The sequence below is a fragment of the Naegleria fowleri genome (genome assembly GCF_008403515.1).
Source record: "Naegleria fowleri strain ATCC 30894 chromosome Unknown tig36, whole genome shotgun sequence".
NCBI classification, from domain to species: Eukaryota; Heterolobosea; class Eutetramitea; order Acrasida; family Naegleriidae; genus Naegleria; species Naegleria fowleri.
Window position 1 is genome coordinate 456,035 of NW_025407968.1, and position 26,988 is coordinate 483,022.

Sequence of the window (26,988 nt, forward strand, 5' to 3'; positions counted from 1 at the left end):
TTTCTTTTAATACCTCACAACTCTTACATATTCTTCAGGAACAACCTGTTCTGATTGATCTTTTCTGTCAGAAAGAGATTTAGCTCTAATGAGTATGTCATCTATAGTCCGAGTGGGAGACATTCCCAAACTTGGAAGACTATCATAAAGCTGCTGAACTCTTTCAAAATTATTGATGTTAATTTCCATTCCAATTTTGATAATATCTAAATCAACCTTTCCAAGAGGAAGTAACATGTCATACAGCAACTTATTGGCAAGTACTCTTCTCTTTCCTTCGATCAACTGATTGAGAATGAATTTGTATTCTTCTAAAGAAAAAGGATGCTCAAAAACAAATCCCTTCTCTTTTGTTTTGCAAATTCTTGAGAAATAGGAGCGAGCTTTGGCAAAGTCCTTTTCAAATAGACATGCTACACCAAGGTACAAGTAGGATGTGTCATCTGGTGCACATAGAAGTTGATTCATATCCTCCAGAACTCTCTCACACTCGACAACATTTTTCATGATTGCATGATGTTGAATTGCCTGATTAAAAAAGTAAATAGCATTTTCCGTTGATGTCTTCATTCCAAATTCTAGTCCCATATAATAATAGGTGTCAAAAATATCAGATCGCTTGTGAATGGTTCCATATTGCATAAACATGCAATAAATGTAGAAATTTGGAACAATTTGGAACACATAATATGATTTCTTAAACAACGAAGCTGCAGTCTCAAAATCTCCCTTCTGAAGCAATGTTCGAATGATGGGTGTGATCGAGTAAATATCTGGATTGATATGTTTGATTTTCATCTCGTCTAAAATTTCAATGGCACGTGTATGATCTTGTGCTTTGCAAAAACCATTGATTAGAGCATTGTAAGTGTGAGATGTTAATAAAATTTCATTGGCCTTCATCTTTTCAAAGAATTTAACTGCTGCAGTTAACTGTCCAGCTTCCAGATATCCTCTCAATAGAAAGTTGCAACACACATTAATGTTTCCTTCAGAGTGAACGATCTTATCATTTTTGAAATCGAGCATTGCATCTTCAAGAAATTGGTTTGCCATTACGAAATTTCGTTGTCTTGTAAAGAATGTTATAAGTAATGAGTAAGTCTGAGGCTTTAAAGAAACCCCTGCGTCTTTCATCTTCTGGAACACATCAAGAGCCAATTGAATGTCACCGATTGAAGTATAGGCTTCAATAAATGCGTTTCCAATAGAAGCATTGGCTTTAAACCCTAAAGAATGGAACTCTGTCATCAACTCCTCAGCCAGCTTTATGTCTGGAATCTGGCACGCAGCCTTAATCATTTCACAGTAGCAGCGTTGTACAATAGCAGGAATCGCCCTGTTGGAATTGTGTAAATTCTTAATTAAAGTTAAATAGGGTCTTGCAGAAGTAATATCTCCTATTTTGCAGAATCCAGAAACAAAATAATCATAAATATTTGCATTCGGCTCTATATTATAAAATTTTGTCATAATATATAGGAAGTTCGTAGCTAATTTCATTTTTCCTTGCTCAGCAAGCAGTTTAAAAAGATGTTGAAACATTTCTATGTTTGGAGAAACAGGATTGACAGATAGTTTTTTCTGTTGTAAAATGTTTTGCTTGTGTGAGGTAAATGTTTTGTGTATGTGCTCCATTAATGAGAGAGCTGAATGTAAAGCTCCAGTTTTAGAGAAATAGTCGAAAATTGTGACATAGGTTTCCTCATTGGGTGGATAGAGTTTCAAATTAGTATCGTCTTGCATATCTTTCAAAATATTTAGTGCCTCGGCATCTCTTCCAGCTTCTAGCAATGTTTTGATTATAATATTACTTAATCTTGTGGGTATTGGTTTATGTATTCTCTCTTTTAACTCGTTAAAACAATCTAGAGCACTTTGAGGTTGGCCTTTACGATAAAACGCATTAAGAAAATAGTAATATAATTGTACGTCTCTGTCTGGTTTTTCGAATGGTTTTCCTTTCATACGCAACATGTAATAATTTATGATATTTTCGTATCTGTTTTTGCTTTCTAGAGATTTCATCTTCTCTATTTCAATATCATCCTGTTTCTTTTGTTTTTTGTCAGGCTTTTTAGAAGTATTCGGAGGAGTGCGCTGGCTATTATTATTATTACTGCTGTTGTTGTTCTTGCTTTCAGATGATTCATTTTCGGGAAACTTGAATACTTTGAAAGCATTCTTTAGATAGTCCAGATAAACATTACGTTGTTGTTCATGACCACAACATTCATGTATCAATGCAACCCATACTCCAGCCATCCTCCGATTCGTTTTAGAGAAGAACATTGGATGATGATGATGATGATGAATCACCGATTCAAGGCAAGGAACAACGAGTCTTTTCATTTTTTGGTAGGGATGGAATTAAATGTTGATTGTCGTGATTTTAAGTGATGATCATCGCTTAATCATCACTGAAGCAACAGAGAACAACAATTCCGTAATAAACCCTCTCTATGAGGGATGGAAGAAAATTAAAAATTCTTGAAGAAGTGTGAATTTTAAAAACAATCAATTCTTAACTTATTGGCTCTCGGAATTGACGCTCTTGTCCATTCATACTCTTTGGATTTGCATTACCAAAAACAACAACAAAATTTCTAAACAATTAAAAGTCCACTCGTTCCTACGCATGTTCAGAGCTGAAGATGAGACTCTCCGTATGAATTCGGAGGTGGATTAAGGAATGAACTCTCAGGAAGTGCTTGAATACAATAGGCAAGAGAGTTCGGAATGGCTACTTCTCTCTCCAACACCATTCCCAAGATGTACAAAACAATCCCATTTGATCCAAGAACTCAATGAATCACCATCACAAAGAAAGACGACCATTTTCCATTTTACAATGGGACTCAGTTTTAGGAGGGTTGAACTCGTATCAGGTAAGTTTGTTTGAAATTGCGATGAGCGTTACTCACAGAGATAAATAAGACAAATGTCGTTTTCGGTTGTTACTCATGGCAAGATTAATTCTCTCTCCACTGAATTACAAGTCAATCCTGTCGAAATAGGCAATGACAAGTTCAGAGATTCAAGGGTGTGTCTGAAGGATTTTTATCCACGGAATAACAAAGCGATCGTTATTAGGAAAGTTTGGTCGTCCGAAGCTTCGAGTGATACAATAACAAGTTTGAAAAACTCCATTCCTTCGCTTTATCGTTTTTTGCATGATGTCCATCATTTGTTTTTGCATGACCACCATCACAACATTCACCACTTACCAAACACAAAAAACTACAACAACACACATACGAACACGATTGTGGTCTAAACACATCAAAACAACCCTGAACTATCAGATTCTCTCTCAAATCGTCTCTACTATTACTTGCCACTTGCTGTTCGAACTACCACCATAAATGATGAACGCCAACATCTACCCCAATGCTCTATTCTATTCACAACACCATCAAAGCCCTTGCAGCTTTTCACAACAAAGTGATAATAGTCAACAATTAGAGGACCCATACCTTGCTTTGATGATCCAAATTCAACAGCATCAACAAAAGCAGCAAATGTTTGCCAAAGTACCCACACACCAACACTCTCCTCATCACATCATGTCGACGACGAATTGCAACTCATCACAACAAAACAACACAAAAAGAATGCAACAAACTTCTCAAGCGTTTTCAAACCTCTCACGAAACGAGTTTATTGAACTCTTTCTGGAGAGAGTGTTTATGGTGGAGGAATCGCCAGAAACCTCTCACCCATTAAATGGAAAGCAATGTCAGCAGTTTTTAACAATGTTGTCTCTTCCTTCCGCACAAGTGAATACCCACCCAAATTGTACAAATGATGCCACTAGTTTGTCATCCGATAATTATACTCTCATTGAGGACAGCTTGTTGCTCGATAACTCTAATTTCATGCAAAACTTCCGTGAATGGTTGATATTGTCCCAACAATTACAGTCCCTGCAATCGTACCTCTAAAGAGGCATTCGTTCTCTTCGAACTTTTTAACTTGAAATGTTTGTACCATATACTAACCAGTAACCACCGCTCATCTCTCCTCAATGTACAAAATATCCACTCACTTTTATTGCTTCTCAATAAAACACAAAAATTCCTCTTAGTACTGTAGTTGAAATGAAAATTGAACTCGGTCGGTTGACATGTTTTACAAACCGAAAAAAACATTCCTTTGTGCCGCTTTTGAAAGGAAGAAGAAAAATTGATTTAATTGAGGTAGAGATAAAACAGTAGTTCATGATGAATTTAAATCATCACCGGAAAAGATCAACTTTCCAACAAGGTGGAGCAGGAGGCTTAAAGAGAAAATTACCACCCTCAGAAGATGGTGATCAGTTGTTGGATGTATCAGATACCTCAGATTCCCAGTTCATCAAGGGTAGTAAAGGCTCTTCCAGCTTTTCAAATTCACCTTTAAAAGCAATTAGACCAGGTAGAAGAAGGAATGATATTAGAGATTCTATGGATGCAATTCCTGAAGATCTCAAAACCATGTTCTCTCATAATAAGAGCAAGGACGTCCCAAACTTGTCCTTAAAGCATCCGTTCTCAAGGAAACCGCAAGTTCACGGAATTTCAAACAATCAGATTCGTTATGATTCAAATAGAAGTCCATTAAGAAGAGATTTTGAAGAATCCAATCATCAACCATTAGCATACTCTGAGGACAATATTTTCCTTCCAAATAGCGATCAATTTTCCAAGAACGAACACTTCTTCATTCAGCCTTCTTCCTTCTCTCAGCCTCCCAAGAAATTCTTCTTTCCTCCATACAATAGTAAGGGTGATCAAGAACCTCAATTCCCGCACTTGTTCTTGAGTGATGATCCGTACGGAGGCTTGCACGATGAGCTTGAAACAGAAGAGACCAATTCTGGAGACTTGACATTCAAACCAGAAATGACAAACATGGGCTCATTCAATTTTTTCGGAAAGCAACCGTTTGGATTGAAGAATGAAGAGAGTTCAACCAATTCAAATCCGCATTTTTCTTTTCAATCAATACCACGAGAGGAATGTGACCTCTTCTCTCCACTGAAGAGTCGAAGATCAACCGTCGATCCAAACAGACCCAATCAAGAAAGGCAACCTTTGTTCGGCGCAAACGACTTTGCTCTCAAATGAGTGGCTTCTGCCAAAAGTCACCCTTCAATCCATCTTTAAAAAAAATAAAAAGAAGATTCCTCTTCGGTGAGAGCATACTCTATCACTGCCACCGCATTCTTCGAGACCATACCAAACGAGAGGCGATTGATTTCAGCTTCTTCTAATTGACATTTATTGTCGCGACGCCTTCTCAACTATTTATCCAACTACTTGTAAATAGACCGTAACCAATTAATTGAAATTTTGTGTTGTAATTTTGATAGGAATTTTACCGTGTCTCTAGAGAACAGTCAGATATCAAAATCTATCTTATTGCTTGTACATTTTGTAGATACACTCTCTGCATAGAGAATTGAACAACCAAGCTCGTAACGAGCGACATTCCATACAATAATATCATCATCATCCTACAAAAGTACATGATGAACAACAACAACAACAACAACACCAAGCAATCACCATTCCATGGACCTGGAACTCCAACCAAACTCACACAACAACCAACAACAACAACAACATCCTCTCCTTCCCATACACCGCACTACCCTTCAAATGTTTCTTCTCCGCAACATTATCACATGCTAGTACCACATTCTCCATCAGGAACAGCCACATCATCATCACTACATTCTCAAATGCACTTGAATGTTGGAATGCCCTTGACTCATCTTCCAACAACAACAACAACCAGTATGGGAGGAATCATGCATCATCATCATCATCAGCCTCCTCCTTCTACTGGAATGATGATGATGCAACAACCTCATCATCATCCACAGTTTAATGTACTAGGATCTTCTTCTTTGGAGGAACATTTCCATCATCCATCAACATCGCAACATAATTGGTTGAGTAATAATTACTCATCATCATCATCGCCCTTTGTTGGAGGAGGAATGGTAGGAATGAATACAACAAGCAATGTAAATTCCTATCGAATGGTACAATCACCTACAATCACCACCACTACACCCAACTCGACTGTTGTTGGTCATCATCATAGTAATGCCAATACCAACACTTCTTTAATGATGATCCAACATGGAGGATCAAGAACTCCTCAACAACAACAACAACAACAACAATCACAGCAATCCATGATCATGCCCAACCAACAACAACAAGTCCATCATCCAACCAACAACCAAAATACAATGATGACCATGATGTCCACTCCTCAACAACAACAACAACAACAAACATCCACTCCAATCAGCAATAACACAATGTTCACAGGAAGCAGCAGTGGTTTAATTGTTAATTGTAATCGACCTGGATCTCCACATTCTCAAGAATCTTCTGATTCAAATAATTCCACTTCTGGATTGCCCACGATCAATACTTCTCTCAAGCGTGCAAACACAAAGAGTAGCAACATCAGTAACAATCAGAGTTCAGGAGGTCCTCCCACCATTAACACTTCTAACTTGAAACGTGCCAATCAAAGCCGTTCTGCAGTAACACCCAATCGTCATCAGCAAATCTCTCAGTTCCCTCAAAACATGAATCAAAAGAGAAGGAATGATCATTCTTTGAATGGAGGTAGTGGTGGAACAGGTGGTGGTGGACATGGAACTGTTCGTGCAAATAGTGTCAGTTCTCCCACTCAAGCAAACGCAAATTCAAATTTGAATGATGTTGTGAAGAGAACTCTTCATCTTCGATCACAGTATTTGTCATATTGTGATCAGTATGGAGTTAAACCAAGTCAAGAAATTGTTCGTTTACTCAAAGTTGCAATTCGTAATCAGGAACCTCTCATGAAATTGTCCATTTGTCATGCTCAGGCGGACGATGAACATGTCAAAGCACTTGTCAATGCATTGATTTCATTCCAAGATAGAACTAATAGATCGAGAAAAAGTGTTAATTCTAACACTACGAGCAGCAGTAACAATTCCATTACACTCTACGATGTGAATGAAATTCTTTTGAATCACAACAAAATCACAGATATTGGAGCGAATATGATCATTCAAGAATTACTTCTACCTCAATCTCCTTATCACAAACAAATTGTGAGCATTGAATTATTTGGCAATGAATTGACTGATTTTTGCTGTCAATTGGTGGCAGAAATGCTTCGTACTAATAAGGTGTTAAAAAGACTCAAATTAGGAGATAACAAGATTGGTCCTGAAGGAGCTCGAATTATTGGTGAAGGCGTGAAACATAATCAAACTCTCACACAATTGCATTTGGGAGGTAACAATGTTGAAGTGGTTGGAATCAAGTCTATTGCTAATGCTCTCATCAACAACACTTCATTGACTTCTCTTGGATTGAGAGATAACGGAATTGGAAGTGACGGAATGAAAGCATTGGCTGAAACTCTCAAATCCAATACTCAACTTTCTGATATTCAATTGAAAGGAAATAATATTAAGGCCACAGGTGCTTCCTTCCTTGCCTCTGCTTTGATGACCAATCAATCTCTCAAAGTGTTAGAACTTCAATCCAATGCTATTGGTCCAGTTGGTGTGAAAAGTCTTTGTCAAGCTCTTAAAGACAATCACAGTGTTCATGCTCTCAATTTTAATGATAACGAACTCGGAGATGAAGGAGCTCTTCATGTTGCTAACCTTCTTAAAGTGAATCCTTCCATCACCACACTCGGATTAGCCAGTAATAGAATTAGAAAGAAGGGAGCTGTTGCCCTCGCTGAAGCATTGCGTTGTGAACAAACTGCTGTGACTGGACTGGACTTGGGATCCAATGAAATTGGAAATGGAGGAGCTGTAGCTCTTGCAGGCGCTCTTGCTGTCAATAAGGTATTGACATCATTAGATTTAAGAAGTTGCGAAATTCACTTAAAAGGAATTTTGGCGCTTTCAACAATGTGTGAAACTAACACCACGCTAAGACATCTAGATCTTGGAGCCAACTATGCTAAAAATCAAGGTGCAGTTAGTTGGGCTCAAGTTCTGTCTAAAAACAAATCACTGACCAGATTATGTCTAACAGACAATCAAATTTACCACGAAGGTGGTGAAGCATTAGCCATTGGCTTGCAAAGTAATTACACATTACGTAATTTTTCATATGGTGGTCAAGGTCCACAACAAAACAAAATTGATAGCTCTATTAGGCGCATCATTGATAGCATTGTATCAGAAAATAAGAAATATTGGGAACAAAATCAACAATCATCCGAAGTGACCTATGTTTCTAACAATCAGATGAGAACTGTGGATATTACCAAGATGAGATTACAACAACAAATGTATTACAATAGAATGGTAGATGAAAATGGAGAAGACTATAACAATGATCAACATGACGATTTTTCAGGTAGTGACGAAAACAATCTCTCAGATACTTTAATGTCTCCAAGTGAGTTCCAGAATACCATCTTGTCTCCACTCTTTCCACAGTCACCAGCTGCTGAAGGTAAAAATTATAATTCCATGCCAAATTGGCTTCTCTCCTCCGTTCACATTCCAAGATCAAATATTGATCCTGAAGAAATTGATTCCAAATTGGAATTTATTTTCAAGAACAAACTCTTGAAAGCAGAAAACCCCAAGTTCAAAGGATGCTATTTTATTGGAAACATTGTAAATACTTTGAAAAAGGTATACCCAGAAACTAGAATTGATGAAGGACAGTTGGTGCAATTTGCCATGAACAATCCAAAATATCAGGTTCACCTTTCACGTGAAATGGTTAAAACTCAGATGAAATATATTGGTGACAGTACTGCAGAGCAAGTTCCAAAAACTGGAAATATTTCAGCAGCAACCTCTTCCTCATCATCATCTAATAATGGTGACACACCATCATTGCTTCCAATTCAAAAGAAGGGAACAAAATCAGTCCGTACCAAAGGTAGTGAATTATCCTCTCCAAGCAATGACCAACACAAAAAGTCAGTACGAATTGACACAAAGATTGGCATTGTTGAGACATCATCAGATCTGATTGATATTTCTACATCTACTGGTCCAACTTCTCCTTCCGATCGAACCTTGTCACCAACGTTGAATATTAGCACAAGCTTCCATGCACCTCTCAATAAGAGAGCTCTCACAGATCCTGGATTTGGAATGGTGAAACAAGACAATTCTGGTTTGTTATTGGGCACTCAACCATCCTTAATGGAATCTGGTGGATTATTTACATCATTCTATTCTCCTCTTCAACCATCCTCTTTCTTCACATCATCTGGTACCAGCACCACCAATAACACCAATCGAACCTTGTCACCATTCATTGATAGTACTTCTTTTGGAATGGGATCTTTTGCAGGACATGGTACAGGAATGGGATTTTCAACAGTCCATTCATCCTACTCTATGTTTTCATCTCCTTCAACTCATTTGCAACAACAACAACATTCACACCAACCACCATCTCATTCGGGTGGAAGTAGTCATTTAAATTGTCAATTTTTTCGGAAATACTGGTAGTAGTACCAGTTCTTCACAACAAGGAGTTCATGAAAGACAAGCTTCTGAAGATTCCTACACTCGTTATGACAATATGGTGGACAAACTTGTTCAATAATCACCTTCAACAACAACATTTGGTCATTTATATTTCAGTCACTCTCTATAATAAATTAATTAGAACAAATTTCATAATAGTCGATGGTGTTGACGTCATTTTCCGTCGACTTTTTCTCATTTATCACTCCAAAAGATCTCAAAATATTTTGTCACAAACAAACGCACCCACAATAACGTTCACCATTATTCATTCTCTCCATTACCCATCACAAGAACACTGAAAGAACGATCATTTTCGCCAAGTTGGAGAACACACACTCTCGCCAAATCCTCTTCAAGTAGTGCTCTCTCAAGAAGAAGAACAACAACAACAACTTCTCACTGAATTATTCTTCAACAACAACTCTCACTCAATTATTCTTGTTGTTGTTGTTGAATTGGATTGCAATCACCCTCTTTCATTCCGAAAGAATCCATCCATCAACAAAAGTAAAGAAACCTTTTCGAAACAGAAGAAGAAAAAAATCAACAACGACGTCTTCTTTTGAAATGTTCAAAGCCATTCGTAATTACTTTAATTACAACGACTTGATCGATATCAATATCAATGAAAGGTTAAAATGTAAGTTGTTAGAGAATGTGAACAACAACAACAACGTTCGCGAATGACTCGACACTTGGAAATTCTTGTGTGGTTTCAATAATAATGAATTAATTGTTGTGGATGATGAATTGCATCGGATGCGAATACCACTACAATGATGAAACACGTTCATGGTGCGAATAATGATGATGATGAACATGTTTTTAAAACGGAAATTTACAATGATGGAAAATGGTATTTAATTTTCATCATCTTGATGCCATATCATGGGGATCCTTTTGCATTCTTTGATCTGGTCCTTTTGGTCAACCAATGGTCAACCACGTTCTTTTATCATCACTCATACCAACAACAACAATCATCCTATCTCTCTCTTTTTCAATTACTCATCATCCACATCAATCCATCATCACAACAATCTTGAATTCCATCCTCACTCAATATATCTCATCATCATCCTCCTCTCTATGATCATCATTCTCCATCATCATTTTCCATCCTCTCTATACATTCTCCATCATCATTCTCCATTCTCCATCACACACACACACAGACATTCACAATGAAAACGGAACTGAAGAACTCAATCTTCGTATTTCCAACATGCTGACCGACAAGTACGAAGATAAAGTTCTCATCTTCAACTTTACATCCAAACCGTTTCCTTCCGTAGCGACACGTCCTTGCATTGATATTGGTTCTACACCAGTCATTAGTGAACACTTTGAACAAATTCCAATCCTTCTTTCTCTTTCTCACATGATGGATAATTATCTCCTAAATTATTCATCTTCCAAAGATTATTATGTGGTTTTTGTAGCCTCCATTCAAACAGTTTGTTATGCCTTGTTATTAGCCTCTGTGTTTGTTTCCTATACCGATTCCAAAATGTATATGGATATGTATGGAATTGAACAATCAAGTCTTAAATCTCATCATCCCGAACGAGTCATGAATGCTGCAGCAACAACAACGGTATTGGATGGAAGCACTATACCTTCTGCACATTCTTCTCCTAATCTTTCTCATCCTCCTCCTCCTCCGAACAACGGTTTGCATCACTTGAATCATCGTCGTTCATTATCCACACCGGACGAATATGTCTTGATCCAACCGCATCATCATCATCTTCAGGATGGAGGAGGTAGTCATAATGGAGATGATCCGAGTAGTGGTGATGCTGGTGGTGGTGAAACTGTTGTCACTGCCACTGCTGTCATCTCTACCGTCGACGGATTGAACTCACCCCAAAAACTGATTCGAGAAAGTAGTAGTAGCACTACTTTGGAAGGAATGGTGGATGCCAATCAGGCACTCGCTGCTGCAGAGACCAATTCGACCTGTGAGAGTGATCGAACGAGCACGACGGTCACTACCAGCACCACTACCACCACGACGAATTACAGTACTCGAATTTTGAATACTCTTCAAATTCTACAACATGCGAGAGAGACAGTCTATCCTCGATTGGAGAAGAAATTGAATGCAAAATCATTGAACAAGCTCAAGAATTTGGAACCTTCTGTGAGTCGATATGCAAATTTGTTTTTGATTACCTTGCAACGACCACTTTCTTTGATGATGATTCAGGATCATCCTCATCTCTCCATGTCGACTCAAATTCGACCAACTTACTTTAAACCATCATGTTTTCGATTGCAATGCATTTCAATGAATAGTTCGAGACTTTGTGTGAAATACTCAAATAATGGAATGATTAGTTCGTTTTTAGATCAAAGTAATTCAAAGATTGAGAATCGAAGACATACCATGTCTGCTAGAAATTTAAAACGTGAGGAATGGGTCTCTGTGAACCAAGGCAATTCTACAGATGACGATAACATTCCTGACAGTCTAGTTGCTTTTCAATATCGAAAATTGTACTTTGTCGTTCGAAAACAAACAGACATTTTGTTTTCAACTTTCACAACTGCTTCTACAAATAATGCTCCAACCGTTGAGAGAAGAAAGACAATTCTCTCTTCACATGATCCAGAGGAGAGACCTTCCACTCGTGTAGAAACATGGTTCCACTATAATTTACCATTCAATGAAAGCAAACCATTAATGGGAGATTTTATTTTGCTTGCATTCACAATGGCTGATGATGGTAATATTATTTCATTGTTTAGATTTACTTTCAATACCATGTTTTTGACAAGCACAGTGGTTGTTGTTGACAAGAGTGAACTCGATTGGGCTCACAACTCTCCTGCATTTTCATCCAATTTCAAATTAGAGTTGAATTTCTCTGAAATTGATTGCAGCAATGACAAAGAAGCTGAAGAACTTGCCACTTCCTATTGGACTGAATTAATTTGTGCTCTCGATAAATGTCCACATTTCCTTTCGAGAACTGCAGAGCTTGACAATGCAAGACAACTCTTGACCACAAAACCCTATCTCATTGATAATTTTTCAAATACCATCATGATGGGAGAAAGCATGTTCACTCAGGCAGGAAGTAGCAACAATAGTCAAATCAATTCACCTTCTGTAAATAGTAATTCTTTGAGAGAAAATCCATCTCCTCAACTCAACAACCAAGGTTCACAAGATTCACCCCTCATTCTTGGATCCATTCCACCACCACCTCCTGAATTGGCAGTGATTCCTCCACCACCACCTCCTATGACCAACGGTGGAGAAGGTTTGGTTCCTCCTCCTCCACCTTCTGGTTTTGTTCTTTCCACATCCAAGAAGAAATACAAGACAGTTGAAGTTGAACAAGTGAGCAAAACCAAACAATTGCATTGGAAACCAATTAAGAAAGTGAGTTCATCAACTTCTGTTTGGAGTCAAATTGATGAGGTTGATGAATCATTGATTGATCTTGAAAAGATTGAAATGTTGTTTGCAAAACAATCCAAGAATGATGAAGAAGAAATGTCGTCAAATTCTCCAAGATTGTCTTCCTCTTCAACAATACCTTCTCCAAGAACAAAGGTATCACCAAGACAACAACAAAAGTCACTTGCCACAGAAGGTATTATTGATGCCAAGTCTGCTAGAAATATTGAAATTATTATTAACAGTCAATTTAAGCAAGCGAGTATCGAACAAGTGGTTGAAGCAATTAATAATCTCAATGTCACTGCACTCACTGCACAACAAGTTGAAAATATGGAACAATTTGTTTCCACGAGCGGTGACTTGTTTAACATGAAAGCCAAGCTTAAAGGAATTGATCGTGAAGAGTTACCAAAAACAGATACATTCTTCTTGGATGTCTTGTCTGTTGAAGAAGTTAGTACAAAACTCAAATTGATGAAATACATGTTGAACTATCCAAATCTTCAAAAAGATCTTACCGATAAGATTGAAAAGAAGAGAGCTGCGATCAAGTGCATGATGAGTTGTGCTTCTTTCACAAAGGTTCTTTCATATATTCATGCTATTGGTTCATTCATGAATAGAGGTAAAAAGAGATTAGAAGGAGAAGGGTTCGATTTAAGAATTTTACCCAAGCTTTCTGATACTCGTTCATCGATTGATAAGAGTATGAATTTGATTACATATCTTGTCAAAGTTCTTGAAAAAGATACCACTGGAAGTATTAACTTTGATCAAGAATTGATGGATGCTGGAGTTTGCTCTCATGGTGTCACTGTGACATTGGCCAATGTTGCTCAACTATTGAACGAAATTCAACAACAATACAAATTTATCGAAAAGGCAGCCGATGACATGAATAAGGAGAAATGCACAGAGGATTACAAAACTAATTTAACCACTTTCTTCAAAACTTGTCAAGAGGAATATCCTAAAATGATGGAGGCCTATGAATCTTTACAAAAAGAAGCTACAAGTTGCTATGAATTCTATCATTTTGAATTTTCAGAAGATGGTTCAGATCGAAAATTTGTTGAAGATGAATTCTTTTCAATTATTGCCGAGTTTGTCGATAAGTATCGAAAAGCAAAGGAGGCTGTGATCAAGTCACCAAGAGGCGCTTCTCCAGGTATGAAAAAGAGAACTCAGTCCTTGATGAGACTTGACTTGAATAGACTTGATAGAAGATAATTGTGTTTCGTGATTAAACTTGATCAAATTCGAGTTGTGAATTTATAATTTGATGTTCTTTCTTTTCCTCAATTGAGATGAAGCTCATTGAATTTATTCATTCTTTTTCATCATGTTCATGAGCTCTGATGTTTGTACAGCCAAGTCACTTCCTTGTCGTTTCAATCCCTCAACCACACTTTGAATCACTGGAAAAGACTTATTTTGTGACAGTTTCCACTTTTCTTTCACTTCCTTCACATTTAAGGTAAATCCAACAATTTCATTCAGCAACACCTGTGAATATTTTTCGTCGATCTGTGAGAAATCATATTTCACTAGATCACTTTCGTTTGGATTTTTCGTAGTCTTCAACAACCATTCTTCATGGACATTTGTAAGTTGTGTTACAATTTCTTTCTTTCCATTCATATCGTGTATCACTTGACAGGTATCTGCCATGGCATGAATCGATGTGAAGTTCCATGTTGGAACTTGTCTTTTTTGAACCTCTCGATCACCATACCACTTTGGTGAAATGTAAAAGTGAGGACCTGCAAATATAACCATGCATTTCCATCGAGGAGAAAATTCAAAACAAGACTTGGAAAATTCTTCTAATGCTTTACAATGGGGATTTGTTTTAGCTAAGTGAAATTGCAATGTCACACTCTCCAATGATGTTGCAGGTTCAATCAAAAATGGAACATGTGACGTGAACATTTGAGAAGGTGTCTCGTCCTTCCATGTGAGTAATAACGCAAATGAATTTTCTTTCATGAATTGAATTTTAAAATTGAAATTGTCATGATGATTATTCATTCGAGCATGATCTGAAACTTGGTGTGGTGTATCCTGATGGATGTTAAATGTTGAAAAATATTTTGGAATATAAAATTCGTGATGATACTGATCCACAGGGGTATTCTCGATTGCACAATTAGTATTTTGAATCAATGTAGCATTTTGATTGTTTGAACGGTGAAGACTAATCTTTTCAGAAAGATATTTTAAGCCTGAATATACATAATAGAGACAGGTACAGAGACCAATTCCTGAGAGAATTTTAGAAGATGGTTGAAGAAGGAACGAAGAGAGAACGGAGAAGTAGTTGCTGTTTGGTTCTTGTTGTTGTTCTGACATTTTTTTGTTATCCCACGATAAACAGATGGGTTACGTCATAAACTCCGATTGCTTGTTGTAATCCACACGTCCAATCAATAAACAAAATTGCAATTAATTCTCTTTAAAATCGTTGATGGAGAAGAGTTTGGTTCTTCCAAAATAATTTTAAATTCTCAAAGAAGTTTCAACAGGAACCTTTCATCGTATTCCCCTAGCAGATCGAGATACGATTATTGATTGTTGTTAATATTCAGTCCAAATAAATTATCAAGATCGGAATGTTCATACCATCTCCTGCAAAGGAATGAATGAGTTATTTTTAATGCAATTTTTTTTAAATTTCAAAAAAAAAATTCAACAACATCCAGAAAGAATATAACACAGTCATTCTGAAAACAATGGCCATCGACCTTCCTCAAATCAAAACTTGGATTGAGAGTGGAAAGAAAGCGAGTATTATCAAAGCGCTTGAAAACCTTCAGGCTTACATGTTGCAACAACAATCGGATCACTTTGTTGCAAAGGAGAGAGTGAGAGAAATTTCTCGACAAATTCCGATCCACAGTTTTTTACCTTGTTTTGATACGAAATCTTTGGAGCAATTACAATTGGCTGTTACTGTCTTTGGAAAGATTTTGGATGAGGAGGATATTGATTCTGCTTTGCGGAATGATCCGATGGTTTTGCAGTTTCTAGATCTCGGCTATAAGCATCCATTCGAAATTGTCAGAAGACTCACGATCAATCAGTTGGCAAAATGTTCTACGGATACATTATTTAGTAGACCTGAGTTGTTTTTTACGATTTTATATTCCGGAATGATTGACTCGGAAATATCGGTGCAAAAGATCGCTCATAAAATTATTTTAACAGTTGCATCACAACCAGAAGGTCTTAGGAAATTATTTGAAGATTATCGTAGCTATTTAATTGGACCATTGATTCAGTACTTAACACACGAAAAGAAGGATGATATTATCAAATTCAGAGTGCATGAATTACTGGCCTCAACGAGTGCAATTTCTAATGAGGCATTTGAGATTGTAGAGAAGAACGATATTTTCAAACTCTTTGCGGAGGACTTGAAGAGATCTAAAGATGATATACTCTCTCTGTTAAACTTGTTAGAAATATTTAAGCACTATTGCGTTTCCAGTTACAACAAATTAGGAGCAGTGTCCCTGAAGAAATATGGCTCCTTTGATTTGCTGATGAAGATACTAACAGAAAATCAAAATGATCCCCTGACATACTCCTTTATTTTGAACTTGATTGCTGATCTATCGGATGCCTCCGAGGATTTATTCGATGTACCTCTACCAAATTCTGTCATTGAAAAGATTTTCAATGAGGACTTATCGAACACTCATGTCAGAGAGTCACAAATTGTAGCCATATCAGTGATTGGAGCATTATGTAAATCATCTCTTAAGAATCTTCAGCAAATATTGCTTAGCAGTCATGAAAGATGTGTACAATTCCTTTGCTTTTTTGTTGAATCGATCAATGATCAAATCGCTCAATCATTTTATCACTCATTGGGATCAATTTTAGAATCTTCAAGAATAGACGACGAAAGTGCTGAAAAGTTGGTTTCCATTCTGGATAGTATTCTTAAAAAGAGAAGAGAGACATCCATTACACAACCTTCAACAAGTTATATTATGAACTATGCCATGTACAATTTGAAAGCTCCTTTTCCTGACATTAGGTGTGCTGTTTATCATTTACTGAAGGGATTGGGATCGAGATTCAACATTGTCAAAGAGCACATCAACGTTTATCCTGCATTTTTCGATTACATCACCAACAGAAGTACAGAGCCCAACAAGGAAACCAAAGAATGGAAATTCAGTGTGGTGGAGACATTGTACAACACTCTTCATAGACATCCCCATGGCTCTGTTATTGACTCTAAACACATGATTGACCTTAAAACCTATGTTATCAGAGGTGCTTACGTGGGTGACAAGGTTGAAGCACAAGTTGCCGTGCAAAGTGAAGTCCTGTAAAGATTTTAAAATTGAGTGAAATAAAAATGCACAAAGCTTGCACCAATCTATTCGCACCTTGCAAAAGCAAACCAATTTCAACACTGCTCCGAACCAACTCTTCTCTGAAGATTCATCCTTCTTTGAATAATATTTGTAACTTTGTATCTGTTCATAACCAAAGAGAGTTTTCAACAAAATTAAGTCTTATTCGGAACTCGAACGGCCGAGATGATGATGCTTATAATTATCAAACGCAGCCTGGACAACCAAAATCTGCTGCCGGTTTAGAACAATTTAATTTGATACAATATGATCCGTACGTGTTTAGTTTCCTATTTATTTGTGTTCAAATACGTATTTGTAACATGTACCTTTTGATTGAATTTTAATTTATTATTTTGATAATTACTTGAAATAATGTTTCTAATTTCCGATACTTGATCCACCTATGATGAATTCCTTTCTTAATGAACTGTTCTTTGTTCTTGATTGAATCAATTTTATCCTTTCCATATGTTTCTAAATATCACAAACACCAAATCAAACACTAATCGAAACATTTGGAACAATACAGAAACGTTGTGTTCATTTCAGGATATGGTCAGCGTTCGTTCTTTTTAGGTAACACCCGAATTTTTGGAAGTATTTTCGCAACCACTAAACAAGTCTTTCTGTGGGATGTGTCTTATCCGCACGATATCACCATTGAGAGCTTGGCATTGGCTGAATATTTAAATCCAACTCCAACGATGTTGTTGGTGGGAACTGGACACAGCATGGTCCGATTGCCTCAAGAACTTCATGAACATTTTAGAAGAAATGGTGTAGTCATTGAGGAAATGCCAAGTGTGAATGCAGTGGGTACATTCAATGTGCTGAATCAGGAGGGAAGAGATGTTTGCTTAGCCTGTTTGTCGTTAGAACCAGTGAATGTTAAAGATTTGACGCCTTCCAAGGCACCAACTTTATTTATTGAGATTAAGGATGCAATTTCTAGGCATCCAAGTAACATAATGTAAACAATCTCCATCAATTCAATTCCATTATTATTATCAGCAATATTATTAATATTATACCATAACACTTTTTGAAGAAATATTAATAGGTTAAAGAGCATTCACATTCTTCAATAACATTATTTCCAAAATATTCGATACGATATGTGAAATTCCTCTAAAACAAGGATAGCTGCAATTCGGCAGGTAGTACATATTCGGAAAAATACGAAGTCTGCATTTTTCTCAATTCCATATAAACACCACAATTCTCCAAGAGGATTTTAGCACCAATTAACCGACGATCATTCTACTCCATTCTTCTACACACAAAAAAACGATCAACATATGTATCTCAAACGGCTGAAGAACTCCTTATTGAATTGCATGCCCCACCACGAAAATACTGAAGACAACCAGCATGAAAATGGAATGACATATGACAACAGCTTGGAATTATCGCCCATGTTATCAACACCAACCACACCCTCCTCTTCATCGACAACAACAACACAACCAAACAAATTCACATCGGGCACATACATCGCTTCACCATCGGCTTCCAGCAGTACACAAGACAATCTAAGCTTTGAAGACCATGTGGCCCTTTGTGAATCGTCACGAGAGGATCATGATTCTTCGAATGACATTACTCTCAAACACATTCACATTCAATGCTACAAGGATAGGGAAAGCCAATCTTTCTTTCATTCCAATCTCACATATCCTAAAACAATTAAGATTGAGTGGGTATTTGACGATTGTATTCGTCAACGTTTGATTCACAAAATGTTAAAACGGTATATTGATTCACAGGAAATCATAGCTTTTTCAGACGTTAGGATTGTGGCTCGATACGACAATTCTGAATTGGATTATGATCAATCGAAGGAAAAAAGGGTATTCACAATTTCTCAAGATGCATGCTCCCTGATACCTTGCATTCAAAGGAGAATAGAACCTTGTAAACCACAGACCATTGAATTGCAAATACCTTTTTGTTTTCACTTTGCGATTGACTATCCTGAAGATTCTCCATCGAGTCCTGTTGTTTCAACAGGGTCTTCGAGTTCATACCCAAAAGTGACTCTCGAAGGGTGTGTTGTGTTTTCTTCAGAGGTGTTTCAGCATTTGATCAAGTGGTGTGAACATTACAGCAAGCATCGAGAATTTATACAAAGCGATTTGGAGGTAAGTGTTTTCGTCGATTATAAGCAACTTTTGGTTTTTCAAATCAGATCTTCTGTTGCGTCCGCTTATAATTGGCTATAATTACGCCTACAGGGAAAGGGTATGGTGTATTGTAGCAGCAGCGAATCCTACTTCCGATCGGTCATTGGAGAATGGAATTGGAACTTTTTAAATTCATTGAGCAAGAATTTGCTGCTTCAATGTTTAATAATGTCCCATATCTTGTCCATTCATCCCTTGTTGGTGATGTTCAAAACTAAGATCATGTTTGATGTGAAGCAAAAGTGTCGAGAGAAAAATGTCACCATGTTAAGCACTCAACAACAACAACAACCAATGGGCGGACACCATACACAAGCTCAATCGTCTTATTGGACCATACCAACCAACACCAAGTAAGTATGGATAAATAGACTTCGCTAAAGAGTTTGTTTCAATACAGAATTCAATTTTTGAACTATTTTGTACAGGATTCCCGAAAGGTGAATGAAATTTTTCAACCACATCATGTAAATTACCAAAAGCCGTCCCCAACGACAAGAAGAAGAATCATTAACCACGTTCGTTCCAATAGCTATGACAAAATCAGAGGTCTCACTGCTGGTAATAGCAAGTGCAACACGGGATTAAGGAATGACTTTTCGTCTGCTTCCACTTCCACCTCCAATGTTTCAAGTTTCCTGAATTCAAGCAATAATAAGGACGAACATATAATTGCAACGCTAGGAAATTCAAAAGATGGGTTCATTCACTTTCTCAGGATTAAATAGAGAGAGATTAGATCTGCATCATCACCACCACCCATTTGCCGATTTTCTTCTTCCGTCATTGCACAACACAGACTGTTGATCCACAGCGTGAGAATGAATCATTCCTCCTCAAATCAAGGTTAGATTTTCTCAAGAGAGAGAAGCTTCGTGTGCATTTGGCGAAATGTTGAGAAAACTACAACTGTTATAATACTATACTCTAATTAAAACACACTAAAGTTTTTATATATATTCATATTGTAAAATTTATTTTCTTTCGAATGATCAAAACTACAAAAAAGGCGGGAATTGCGCACCAACAGCAAAATAAAAATACAAGAAGAGAGTAACTCTCTCTCGCTCCCATCTTCATCATTGACTTTGTCGAGGGAATCAAATTTTGGAACATATCTAAGAATTAATTTTGAAATTGAGAAAGCACCACGCACACAATCCAATTCCTAAAGTATTGATTATCATCGTTAGTAATGGACATTGTAACAGTATACAAAAAGCCGAGAAGGCAATTTGGAAGATACTGTGGTCATTTTGTAGATACCGAGCCCGAAACGATCATTGATATCAAACCGAGCGAGGAATACAAGGCAAAATATATAACCAGAGAACCAAGAGCGGTTGGTGTTCAAGCTGTGGCAGAATTATCTGATCACTTTACCAATACCGAAACTCATGAATCAAAAGAGCAAGGAATGAATCACCTCGAAGGAGGATGGCCAAAAGATGTCGACACAGCAAAATTATCGAGCAAAGAGAGATATATCAAAAAAATCGAAAACAACATTGAGGATTTGAACTCATTCATTGCATTAAGGGATTCAGCAGAGTACTACATTCAACAGAACAATTCAATTAACATTTTTGGCAGCTACTTTAAAGAAAAGACTTTGGATTTCGGCAGTGAGCGATCCATGGTAAAAACATTATCCGTGTTCAAAGATCCATGTCAAGACAAGCGAACAGTCTCTAAGATTTCTTGGCTTCCTAGTGACGGCTCAAAACTGGCCGTTGCGTATGCTAACCTAGATTTCCAAAGTTCAAGCAAGAAAATTCCAACAAACGCCTATATTTGGGATGTCAATAATGCCAACGAACCTGATGTAACATTAACTCCCTCTTCTCACTTAGTTTCAATAAGATATAATCCTAAAGATAATAACATAGTTGCTGGCGGTTGCTACAATGGCGTTGTTTGTAAGTATGAGCGTTCATTTGCAAGCTGATTAACTTTAAACATCATCATATTAGGTATATTTGACACCAGAAAGGGGGGTGAGGAAGTGTTAATTTCAGACCTAAAAACTAGTCATAGAGATCCAATTTATGATTTACAATGGATTCAAAGCAAGAGCGCCACTTTTTTCATCACCACATCCACAGACGGTCAAGTGCTGACATGGGACACTCGAAATTTGTCAAATCCAGTTGACTCTGAAACTATGGAATTAAGAATTCCTGACGATAAGAATGCCGAGTGTAAACTGCAGGGCTTACTAGGAGGAGAGTCCATTGACTATGATGTTTCATACAGTGTAAGTTATTTCATTTCAAGATGTAGTTTCCGAAAAAAAATGTTGTACACAGCCAACAAAATTCATGATAGGAACAGAACAAGGTGCTGTTATTAGCTGTACAAGAAGAAAGAATAAGGGAACAGCTGTAGATAAAGTTTATTATGGACAACACCATCACCATGGACCAATATATTCCATTCAACGAAATCCATTCCTTCAGAAATACTTTATGACAGTCGGCGATTGGACCATCAAGATTTGGAATGAAGATATTTCAAATGATCCAATTATTTCAACGAGGTATGACGACAGTTACATCACGTCATGTCAATGGAGCCCTTCTAGGCCAGGTGTCTTTTATACCACAAAGATGGATGGAACTCTCGATGTGTGGGATTATTTATACAAGCAAAATAAGCCATTGTTATCGATTAGATTATCAGATCAAGGACTTCATTGCTTGAGCATGTATGGTAAATATATCGCAGTTGGAGGAAGGGATGGATCAACTAGGTTGCTCGAAGTGAGCGAAGGTTTGCGAGGAGAGGACAAACAGCAAGTGCTCGAGGAAAAGGAATACATCAACAATGTAAGTACTTTTGAAATTCAATTCTCAAAGTTGGATTTAACTATGTTCTATTAGATGTTGGAGCGAGAAACAAAGAGAGAAAGAGCTCTCGTTGACAACAGAAAGGAAAGTGAACAAGCCCAAAAACGACTGGAGATGAAGAAGAAACAAAAAGAATCTTCGAAATCTTCATTTGTAATTACAATTAATGAGGATGAGCTTCAAGAAGATGAGCGCTTATTTTTGGATGCTATTAAGGTGAAATAAATGCAAATACTATCATTCTACTATAGTGATTGTTATTTGTTCGGACAAGGTGGCATGTCCATGAGCTGCTGAATTGTGCAATGATCCAATATGTAGCTTAATAACCTGAACAATGGATTATCCACTGAAGAGCCCGGTGTAGGATGTTTTTGGGCTTGTTCAATGATACTAGAGCCAGCAGTTGTAATAGTGGTGTTGGAGTCACCATTAGCTAACTTAAATTTGACTGGGTCAGCAGTGTTTTGAGAAAACTCGATTGGCAAATCAACATAGTCGTCTTGAATATAGACTCTTACAAAGAAACGTGCTGCAGGTGTAGTCGTGCTGCTATCAGTTTCAATCATTGAAATTTGAGGAGTGATTTGATTTGCAAACACCTTTGGAACACGCAATTCACCAGAGGCCTTACTAACATCATACAAGTGCCGTGAGCTAGACGTGTGAAGAGGATATGGCAAAAAAAACACAAAATCAATTCTATCTTTCAGTGCATACCAGGTTTGAACAGTATCTTTGAATAAAGATGAAGGCAAGAATAAAATTTGAATAAAGGATTTGGAGTAAAATGCTCCTGATAAGAAAACTCCAGTATAAAGTGCAGGATTAAGATAGCGCCTTGTAAAAGCATCTTTTAAAAACTCTTCTTCAGCTTCGTTAAGGATTGGAACTGGAGTTTTTGGTGTCATCTGAGTGATCTTGAGTTCATAATCTTGGTATTCGCATGTGTAACTATAGATGGGTCCATGCTGGGCGGCGAACGTTAACTTTGGACCTTCGTCAACTTTAGCATAAAATTTGTATAAAAGAGCAGCTCGCAGATTGTCAAGGACTTTTGTCAAACCAACATATCTCTTTAACTTCAGTATGGCTTGATCCAGGTCATCACCATATGATTGTGCTGTTACTTGAAATACTTCTCCACTAGTGGTATGAGCTTGAATTTCCTTAATTTCAATCTCACTAGTGGGTTTGCAAATAACTATGAACTCTCTGTTAGTGGCTTTGTCAGAAAGTGTGGTTTGATAAATGACTTTAAATTCTGACACACTTCTTGGAATTAAATACCATTGTGTTGGATTTCTCTCCCATAACATTTGTTTCAGCTTATTCAAAGGAAGAACAAACTTGAGTAAAAGTTGGGTCAACTTGAACATTGATTCTCCATATTGATCATAGCGAACAGATTTGTTTAAATAATCTTCCAGATCATATTCAAATCTACAAGTCGGATGTAAAACTAATTTAAACTTTTTCTCAGCCCACTTGATCATGGCCTTGTATCCAGATTTTCCGTAATCCAAACGTATTTTAGTGTGAGAAACCCACTCAATATTGCAAGTTTGTTCAAGAAGCACTGCGAAATGTGGACTAGGATAAATTAATTGCAGTGAAAGTGGATACATCTTATCTACAGATAGTAAATCTTGATAAAGATCATCGAAAATATTCTTAGAATTTCTAATGGTGCTGTACTTGAAGGTAAGTCTACCATTGACATAGTTGCTTGGAGCAACAGTTGGTGGAATAATCACAGGAAGTGGTTTTCTCTCGTAGCATGTTGCTACCCATTGCGCATTGTCGACATCTACCGAAAGTGAAATGTAATCAATGTCGAAATAGCTCAGTCCGCAACTTTCATTTGGCAAAATGATCATTTCATATTCTTGATCTGTTAATTCAAAAGAGAATTTGGATGATGACTGGACTTGTCTCAACATGGTACTAAAAGAAACTTTGTGCTTGGTGGAGTTAATCACTTGCTTCATGTGTCTAAATGCTACAAGTGTATTCTGGAATGCGGCACTTTTCATTCTTTTCACACGTTTAGAATTAGGTTCACCAATATTTTCATTATCCTCCTCGTCTGTATTGAGAGAATAAACGTCTAAAAAGAGAGATGAAGGAACAGGGATATCGATTAGCTTTGGATGTTTTTCGATAATTATTCGGCATGATACCAATGGTTTTGATCTCATGTATGCAAATTCAACAGCCTTAATTTGAATAAAAGCAGTACTGATGTTAGGAAATCCAAAATAGATAGTTTGGTCCAAAGTTCCCGTGCCTCCTTCAAATAATGTTGGAAATACCTCTAAATCTAATAATTGTGCTGCAGATTTGTATGCATAAATGATTGTACGCTTTCTTGCAGTTTCTAGAACGTCCGTAATTACCTGAGAAAACTTGGCTTTTCTGATGTCTATGTTATTAAGTCTGTAGAGAATATCAGAGAAATCTACGTTTATCATTTGATCGTCACATGATAGAGAGAGGAGAAAATATCCAGTTTTCCAATCAATACTTAATCTAAGCATATAGTCTTCAAAGACGTTAATACAAAGCTCTGCTTGATTTGTGGATGGATCAGTAAGAATCACAATATTTTCAAATATCCTTTCCATCAAAAGATGATTACGAATGCAACATAGTCTTTCCACAGTATGAGCGTATATGCACTCTGTAATTGTTTGACTTAGATTAATCTTGGACAAATTAAGTTGTGGAGAAAAATCTAATTTCAATTTTGGCTGATAATCGAAAATTATTTGTTTTGATTTGTCCACAAATATTCTAATCTCATTTCTAGCGCTCTTTTCTTTGAGGAGGGTTGATTTTTCGTCCACAACTCCAGGATCGGCTGATGTATATTTTTCCATAAAAGTTACCATAGGTGGAGCTTTGAGCCAATATTTGATCGACAATGAAAGATCTTCATCAATATTGTCATTAAATGTATCACAACTTATAACGTCATTTCCCCATCGCAGCTGTTTTGCTTGTTTGGTTAGAATATCCATTGCTATCCTTACAACCACTGCATGAATAGTATTATAAAGGTCAACCATACAAGAGACACCCGTGTCAGACTCATCAAGAAAATAAAGTCTTTTTTGCAACACGGGAATAAGCTTTCCATGAATAAGCTCGTCATATAAAGGACTCACAGTAACTCCAACCTCATTGACAAGTAAATCCAAATAAATAATTTGCCAAAAGTATTTGACATCGTCAGAGCTTCCACTACTCAACTCTTGTTTGTGATTTAATGTCATGATAATAGAAAACTCATTCTCAGCAATGAGGTTCACTTGTCCATTCTCCAACTTATTTACAAACATATTTGATGGTATGGTACATTGCAATAATTTCATACAAATAAGATCTGTTAGTTTGGACACAGCTGTTTCTTTGTCTTTAGTGGTAAAATCCTCATGTGTATTTTGTAAATTTCCTCGAAACTACATTTGAAAATGTTCGTTGCAATATCATAATTATAAACACAAACCTGTTGCATAATGTTTGGAAGTCTGGGATATGTTCCAGTTGTCAACACATCAATCGCAGTAGGAAGGTCAAATACTGGTTCAATCAAGCTTCCAACCTTTTTGGATGTGAAAAACAACGTAAAAGCAGCCAAATCAAACGCATTTGCTTTCATCTCCATGGATGATGCCACCTGGTTTAATTTATCAAGGGTCTTCTTTGATTTCTTTGACCATCTCAACAGTACAAGTAATCGGATGAACCTCTCCCGAGTTTCCTGAAAGTATTGATACAAAATTTGTTTCTTCATTAAAGCTTCCCTATCGGATGATTCTCGAGTCGACTGATCATTAGCCTCCATTACCTTCTTTATTTCTACCACACATCTTTTCAATTCATCATGTGATTGCTTCACCAAGTGATGGATGAGCGTAAGAAAGGAAAAAGTCGGCTGAGGAGGCTCCATTTTTTTTTTCAAAGCTTTTTCGTCGTCATTAGTGCTTTCTTTTGGTAGATTATAGATGCTTTTAATGATGACGATCATCGTGTGATGGTTTCCATCCTATCCACAGGCCTGAAGACACGTCCAGAATTAATTCCGAAAAAAATTATTAATAGTTTCCATAAAAAGAAAGAATATTGGTGCTGGTTTGGAAAACCACACACACATCGTTGTAAATATTATTATTTTGTAATAATTGTAATATTCATTGAGAATTGTTGAAAAACCTGGAACGATTTTGAGAATGTTTCTCTTCAACCTGTTCACTTCTTGTTTCAATTCTGCGGAAACATCCAACAGACAGATCACGGATCACCAATCCAAATCAATTCGGACATCACCATCCACACTTAAAAACAAAGTTCAAAAGGTACAAATTTCAGACAAGATTCTTTACAAAAACGTTCGTGCGAAGAATTGTTGCTTTCATCATGATGGGAGAATTGCGACTGCTTTCTATACGGGAGTGGCAACTGTGCAAACTTTTAAAAAACAACAAAAAAAGGAAATCATTGATTTCAATACGAAAGGTAGTCCATTGAGATGTGTCAAATTTATTGAGAGAATTAATTGTTTGGTGGTTGGATCAGATTCATGTCTTATTTATGTGTATGATTATGAAAGAAAATCACTTGTAAGAGAACTGAAAGCACATTT

General features: G+C 36.9%; 11 protein-coding genes across 11 annotated transcripts; 8 read left to right on the forward strand and 3 right to left on the reverse strand.

Annotated features, from left to right (window-relative positions):
* Positions 1-6: 6 nt before the first annotated feature.
* On the reverse strand, positions 7-2,352 carry FDP41_004191 (uncharacterized protein; the record flags this gene model as incomplete). Its single annotated transcript, XM_044707579.1, has 1 exon — positions 7-2,352. The coding sequence occupies one exon, from the start codon at positions 2,350-2,352 to the stop codon at positions 7-9; it is 2,346 nt and encodes a 781-aa protein (XP_044561609.1).
* A 1,016-nt stretch (positions 2,353-3,368) lies between these two features.
* On the forward strand, positions 3,369-3,944 carry FDP41_004192 (uncharacterized protein; the record flags this gene model as incomplete). Its single annotated transcript, XM_044707580.1, has 1 exon — positions 3,369-3,944. The coding sequence occupies one exon, from the start codon at positions 3,369-3,371 to the stop codon at positions 3,942-3,944; it is 576 nt and encodes a 191-aa protein (XP_044561610.1).
* A 279-nt stretch (positions 3,945-4,223) lies between these two features.
* On the forward strand, positions 4,224-5,108 carry FDP41_004193 (uncharacterized protein; the record flags this gene model as incomplete). The annotated part of the gene is made up of 1 exon (XM_044707581.1): positions 4,224-5,108. The coding sequence occupies one exon, from the start codon at positions 4,224-4,226 to the stop codon at positions 5,106-5,108; it is 885 nt and encodes a 294-aa protein (XP_044561611.1).
* A 401-nt stretch (positions 5,109-5,509) lies between these two features.
* Positions 5,510-9,499, forward strand: FDP41_004194 (uncharacterized protein; the record flags this gene model as incomplete). The annotated part of the gene is made up of 1 exon (XM_044707582.1): positions 5,510-9,499. The coding sequence occupies one exon, from the start codon at positions 5,510-5,512 to the stop codon at positions 9,497-9,499; it is 3,990 nt and encodes a 1,329-aa protein (XP_044561612.1).
* Positions 9,500-10,087: 588 nt separating this feature from the next.
* Positions 10,088-14,165, forward strand: FDP41_004195 (uncharacterized protein; the record flags this gene model as incomplete). The annotated part of the gene is made up of 2 exons (XM_044707583.1): positions 10,088-10,160; positions 10,696-14,165. 2 exons carry the CDS (start codon positions 10,088-10,090, stop codon positions 14,163-14,165), a joined length of 3,543 nt encoding a protein of 1,180 aa, XP_044561613.1.
* Positions 14,166-14,258: 93 nt separating this feature from the next.
* On the reverse strand, positions 14,259-15,287 carry FDP41_004196 (uncharacterized protein; the record flags this gene model as incomplete). The annotated part of the gene is made up of 1 exon (XM_044707584.1): positions 14,259-15,287. One exon carries the CDS (start codon positions 15,285-15,287, stop codon positions 14,259-14,261), a length of 1,029 nt encoding a protein of 342 aa, XP_044561614.1.
* A 380-nt stretch (positions 15,288-15,667) lies between these two features.
* FDP41_004197 (uncharacterized protein) lies at positions 15,668-17,281 on the forward strand (the record flags this gene model as incomplete). Its single annotated transcript, XM_044707585.1, has 1 exon — positions 15,668-17,281. One exon carries the CDS (start codon positions 15,668-15,670, stop codon positions 17,279-17,281), a length of 1,614 nt encoding a protein of 537 aa, XP_044561615.1.
* Positions 17,282-17,307: 26 nt separating this feature from the next.
* FDP41_004198 (uncharacterized protein) lies at positions 17,308-18,282 on the forward strand (the record flags this gene model as incomplete). Its single annotated transcript, XM_044707586.1, has 2 exons — positions 17,308-17,579; positions 17,838-18,282. 2 exons carry the CDS (start codon positions 17,308-17,310, stop codon positions 18,280-18,282), a joined length of 717 nt encoding a protein of 238 aa, XP_044561616.1.
* A 324-nt stretch (positions 18,283-18,606) lies between these two features.
* Positions 18,607-20,219, forward strand: FDP41_004199 (uncharacterized protein; the record flags this gene model as incomplete). Its single annotated transcript, XM_044707587.1, has 3 exons — positions 18,607-19,449; positions 19,543-19,844; positions 19,892-20,219. 3 exons carry the CDS (start codon positions 18,607-18,609, stop codon positions 20,217-20,219), a joined length of 1,473 nt encoding a protein of 490 aa, XP_044561617.1.
* A 467-nt stretch (positions 20,220-20,686) lies between these two features.
* FDP41_004200 (uncharacterized protein) lies at positions 20,687-22,565 on the forward strand (the record flags this gene model as incomplete). Its single annotated transcript, XM_044707590.1, has 4 exons — positions 20,687-21,410; positions 21,465-21,748; positions 21,801-22,319; positions 22,374-22,565. The coding sequence occupies 4 exons, from the start codon at positions 20,687-20,689 to the stop codon at positions 22,563-22,565; spliced, it is 1,719 nt and encodes a 572-aa protein (XP_044561618.1).
* Positions 22,566-22,597: 32 nt separating this feature from the next.
* FDP41_004201 (uncharacterized protein) lies at positions 22,598-26,295 on the reverse strand (the record flags this gene model as incomplete). The annotated part of the gene is made up of 2 exons (XM_044707591.1): positions 22,598-25,804; positions 25,852-26,295. The coding sequence occupies 2 exons, from the start codon at positions 26,293-26,295 to the stop codon at positions 22,598-22,600; spliced, it is 3,651 nt and encodes a 1,216-aa protein (XP_044561619.1).
* Positions 26,296-26,988: the final 693 nt, after the last annotated feature.